Source organism: Cariama cristata, unplaced genomic scaffold, assembly GCF_000690535.1.
Source record: "Cariama cristata isolate BGI_N322 unplaced genomic scaffold, ASM69053v1 scaffold14953, whole genome shotgun sequence".
Lineage (NCBI taxonomy): Eukaryota > Metazoa > Chordata > Aves > Cariamiformes > Cariamidae > Cariama > Cariama cristata.
This window is the reverse complement of record NW_009607945.1, coordinates 88,782-93,266: the sequence shown is the minus strand read 5'-3', so window position 1 is coordinate 93,266 and position 4,485 is coordinate 88,782. Positions and strand designations below refer to the sequence as shown.

The window sequence follows — 4,485 nt, the reverse complement described above, 5'->3', positions numbered from 1 at the left end:
CAAGACCTTCAGTTGGCTCAGCTGTTTCTGACATCTCAGCTTAACAGTGGTCAGCCATCACCCAGGAAGGATTTGGGAAGAGGGTAGGTGATTCTTTCTTACAAAATGCAAGTCAACTGACTTTATGTGTTTCTTTCTTTCAAGATTTGAAATAGAAATTGAGCCCATTTTTGCAAGTTTGGCTTTGTATGATGTTAAAGAAAAGAAAAAGGTAGGTTTTTAATTACTTGAGTGATGACATTTCCACTGAAGCATTACAAACCCGTATTTAAAAAAAAAAAGGAGGAATTAATTCTGGAAACAAACCTTTATTAAGACAGTGACATACTAGTGGTTGGAAGAATGATGAAGGCATTTCATAAACCATCTTGTGTGTTCTTCTTCTGCATAGTAAAACTGTTGAAGTGTAACCACTTTTATAAAAATATTATCTAATATGTGAGTGCCTGAAATCAGAATATGTATGTTGTCCAATCTTGGCTTTCAAAAGTCTCTTCCCCAGAGAGAACTTAAGTAACTGAAATCTTTTATTTAGTTTAAGTTTTTATGACTTTCTTAATCTCTTTTTCGTGATTCGGTGTGGTATATGTCCAAGTAACATTTTAATAAAGCACAAGAAAGTCACACATGCTAAAATTGCTGAAATCGAAACAAAACTGAGGAGTCTTTTCAAGATCTAAGTTACAGGAAATGCAAAATACATTTGTTCCTCTATTTATGTTCTGTATTTAATATTTGAAGAGTCTCTTAGTTTTCCTAATTCAAGGTATTAGCAGTAGTAGAGAGAAAAATGTTAAGAATATGCATTTTGACATTTATCTCCTTAAGACTTGAATTTAATGCATTGAGTTTTAAGTTATGTAGATGAGAGTATGTGGAATATTATGTGAACTTTGTTTAATATTTAAATCACATTTCATAAGCCAATTTTATCATCTTATTACTCCATTTTTTTCTCTAACGTAGTAAGTTCTTTAGTGACCTCTGGTGTTGATAACCAGCTCACGTTCATTTTGGCTTTGAAGCCTTGATACAGTCAAGGATTTGATGTTTCAGCTTAGAAAGCTCACTGTCTGTCTTTCAAGATGTGTTGTTTTTTCTTTTTCTGTGATTGATCTTAAAGATCATCTTCTATTTTGGGACTTTGGTATTTTCAATTCAGATAGCAATTGTAATTTCTAGTCCTGTGATGGAACTAGATACCTTACAGGAGCTGGAGGAAATTTTATAGGTGGCGTGTATTGTTTGCTCCATTTCCTTTCTTCTTTCCCACTATCCTACCTTGATTTCTTTGAAGAGGCCTTTTTTTTTTCTTTTTTCTTTTTATACATTGTTTGAAAGGAGGCACTATTGGTAGTTTTTTACTTTTGTTCTGAAATTGTCTGTTGTGTTTATGAAGAGTTTTCCAAAAATAGAAGTATGACTAATGCCTGAAGCTACCTAACTTCTTCCTCAGATTTCAGAAAATTTCTACTTTGATTTAAACTCTGAACAAATGAAGGGAATGCTTCGTCCCCATGTACCCCCTGCTGCTATATCCACGCTGGCCAGATCTGCCATCTTTTCTATCACTTATCCCTCTCAAGATGTCTTTCTGGTAATAAAGGTAAGAAATGCCAGAGAAATTTAAATTGTTATTGTCTATTGTTTTCTATTTAAAATAAACCATAAACAAATCTGGCTGACTAGTTGACTTCTTATTTACATTTGGAGAGCAGAATTCTATTCTCAAAAGCATAAACACCAGCACCACAGAATTCTGTTTCATTTCAGATATTCTCACTTAATACATTAAGTTCCTTTGTAACAGAAACAGTTCAGTGGAAATATGCATTGTTGTATGATGGAAAAACTGAAAAGAGCTCAAAGGTTTGCTTGATATAGGGCAGCTTTCTGGGGCTTGACCTTGGTTTTAATATGAAACAATGTGCTGACTCCTGAAGATGATAGATAAGTGAGTGATTTAAAAATATATATTGATCTGAATCTCATTTAAAAAATGATATATGCCCTTAAGCCAGGTTTTCAAATGTCTTTAAGAATTGAAATTGCTAAGAGAGTGAGATCCATAACTGAAATAAAATGCCACATTGGTCACTCCTGGAATAAAGTATACAAAGATAAAAGTTACTTTCTCTTCTCTCGTTTGATTCAATGAGCGCACAAATGTTACTAGTTCATATTGGCAATTGAATCAGTTTTTTTGGCTGGTGTCTGCATAAAAATCATCCTCTTGTAAAAAGGGGAGTTCAGTACATGCTTTCAGTTCACAGGCAGTGATTACATTGCCTGCTAGCTACGTGCCGTGTTTTGAGAACCCTGTTGACTGAGGTTTTTGCAAGTTATTCATGACCTGCTGCTTACATGAGGAATAAGCTTTTGAAAATGAATTAAGGCTTTGTGGCATGACAAAACAGTCCCAGGTGAGAATAAGACTTTCGGTAGTGTTGGAGCATATTCTGATCTCCAACTTTTCCTGTGATTCTCTGAATTCCCTCTAAAAATCATGTTCTGCCTTTGCACACGTATTCACTCTTCTGATTTTTACAAGGTATGAGGAAGAGAGAAGCCGATATTTATGAGATGGGGATCTGGCCGAAAGTGCTTGTGATTGCGTGTTAGTGCTTGTAAAACCAGTGATCCAAGAGGAGCTGGTGGCTTAGGTGATCTTTTGATTTGATGATGAAAAGGCTTTAGTGAGGGATAAATAAGACAAATGCATAGCATGCCTTATCAGGTGAATTTTCACATGGGTCTTACTGGGAAACCACTTTACAGACAGCTGGTATTACATGCATAAACTCACCACGAAGTGCAAGATTTGTTGGAAAATAGTTTTGTTCTTTATATTGTGGTAGCCTCTTGGAGTTCTACTAACAGAGAAGTATGAATGGCACTTTATAAGCATGGGAAAAGTTAAAAGATACTCTAATCTAGTAATGGCATGTGCAGGGTAGTGGACGTGAGAGGGAGGGCCAGGATGCTTCTGAAAGAAACAGTCTTCACACATGTGATAGGGATGATATTTCTGTCGGAAACTGGGTGTTAAGGAGTTTTGGGTTAAGCGGTTTTGTGTTAATCGGAGACTTCAGAAGCAAACATCTACTCTTTGGCAACTGTATTTAATTATTTCATTATTTGATTTGAAAACACACCAATTTAAAATAGTGCTTGTTTTAACTGAGCGCATCTGAGTCATCTTTTTGCGCTGCTGCAGTAGACCCTGAATATGGAGAACAGAAATAAGAACAGACTTCTGAAAATGGTGATGATGAAGACAGTAAGCTATCTTTAAGACCTTAAAAATGAGCTGAAAGTGGCTCTAGAATGGATCAAACTAAAATTAAGTGGTATATGTTCCCTTTCAACCTACATTTTACACTTGTGATTCAGTTATAGATGGAGATCTGGGAACTTAATGGTTCTAACAGCTTGAGTGCGGTGCTTGTTCCCTGACTCACAAAGGGAAGTCAAGCTTTTAACTCTTTTGAAAGAATGTTTTTGCTTCCTAGTGTTTGTTTAGTTTAACAATCCTTGCTGGATACATGTCCTTATAATGGTTCATTTTCCCTTCTCAGCTGGAAAAAGTATTACAGCAAGGAGATATTGGGGAGTGTGCAGAGCCTTATATGATTTTTAAAGAATCTGATGCAGCAAAGGTAAGAATTCTTTTGATGTTTTGATTAAATTTGCTACAAGTGCTTTAAGGCATTTTTTTATTAACAAATTAAACATTATTTTCTTTTACCTTGGACTTAACAGCCATTGATGCTGTTCTTGTCATTAAAAGGATCAATTTTTAATTAAGAATCTAGTCAAATTCTAAAGGCCAAAAAAGAGTCAAAGACCTTTGAATCTTGATGTGTTATTGGGGTAGAGTAGTTAAAGGTCATCAGTTTTTGTAGCTGACAGGGGAGATGTGTGGTTACCATCAAGCTCAGTCATCTGTGATTCCCTGTCCCGAAGGATCAGGTGTGTGCTTACAGCTAGGTCAAGTGAAGGCAGCCTTTGATGTGAATTTGCAGTAAAATTTCAACTTTTCCATTGCTTCTGTGGCTTAAGCCCATCACAGTGCCTCTGCCTTCCTCTAGAAGGGTTATAAAGTGGATGAAATATGTTAACAGGAGATTCTCCATCAGGCCTGATTTTGAATTGCAGTGCATTTCTGGTTCTTTTTTTCTGCTATTTTCTGCTGATTTTTCTTTTTTATAATATTGTAAAGAAGAGCCACACTCAATAGCAGGATGAAGCTGTCCTTTTTACGTATAGTAAGGGTAATTTTAAATTTTTATACTTCAGTGTTTATTTTTTTCATTAACAGTGTTCCTTTAATTCCTGCCTTCAGCAGTTTGGGCATTGTCCTGTGCAGTAAAGTCCTGGGCATTTAAAGTGCAGTGGGTGGCATGGACCTGCCCCAGTTTGGCTGATTCTTTGTCTTTCTGTCACATGCTTAAGTGCAGCTGGTCTCCTTGCAGGACTAAAAGC

General features: G+C 36.0%; 1 protein-coding gene across 1 annotated transcript in view; it reads left to right on the top strand.

Annotated features, from left to right (window-relative positions):
* Positions 1-4,485, top strand: part of DOCK7 (dedicator of cytokinesis 7) — a 106,763-nt gene that overhangs the window by 29,747 nt on the left and 72,531 nt on the right. The window contains 3 exon segments of the mRNA XM_009696952.1: positions 145-211; positions 1,457-1,606; positions 3,579-3,659. Of these exon segments, the coding sequence (XP_009695254.1) occupies positions 145-211; positions 1,457-1,606; positions 3,579-3,659 (298 nt within the window).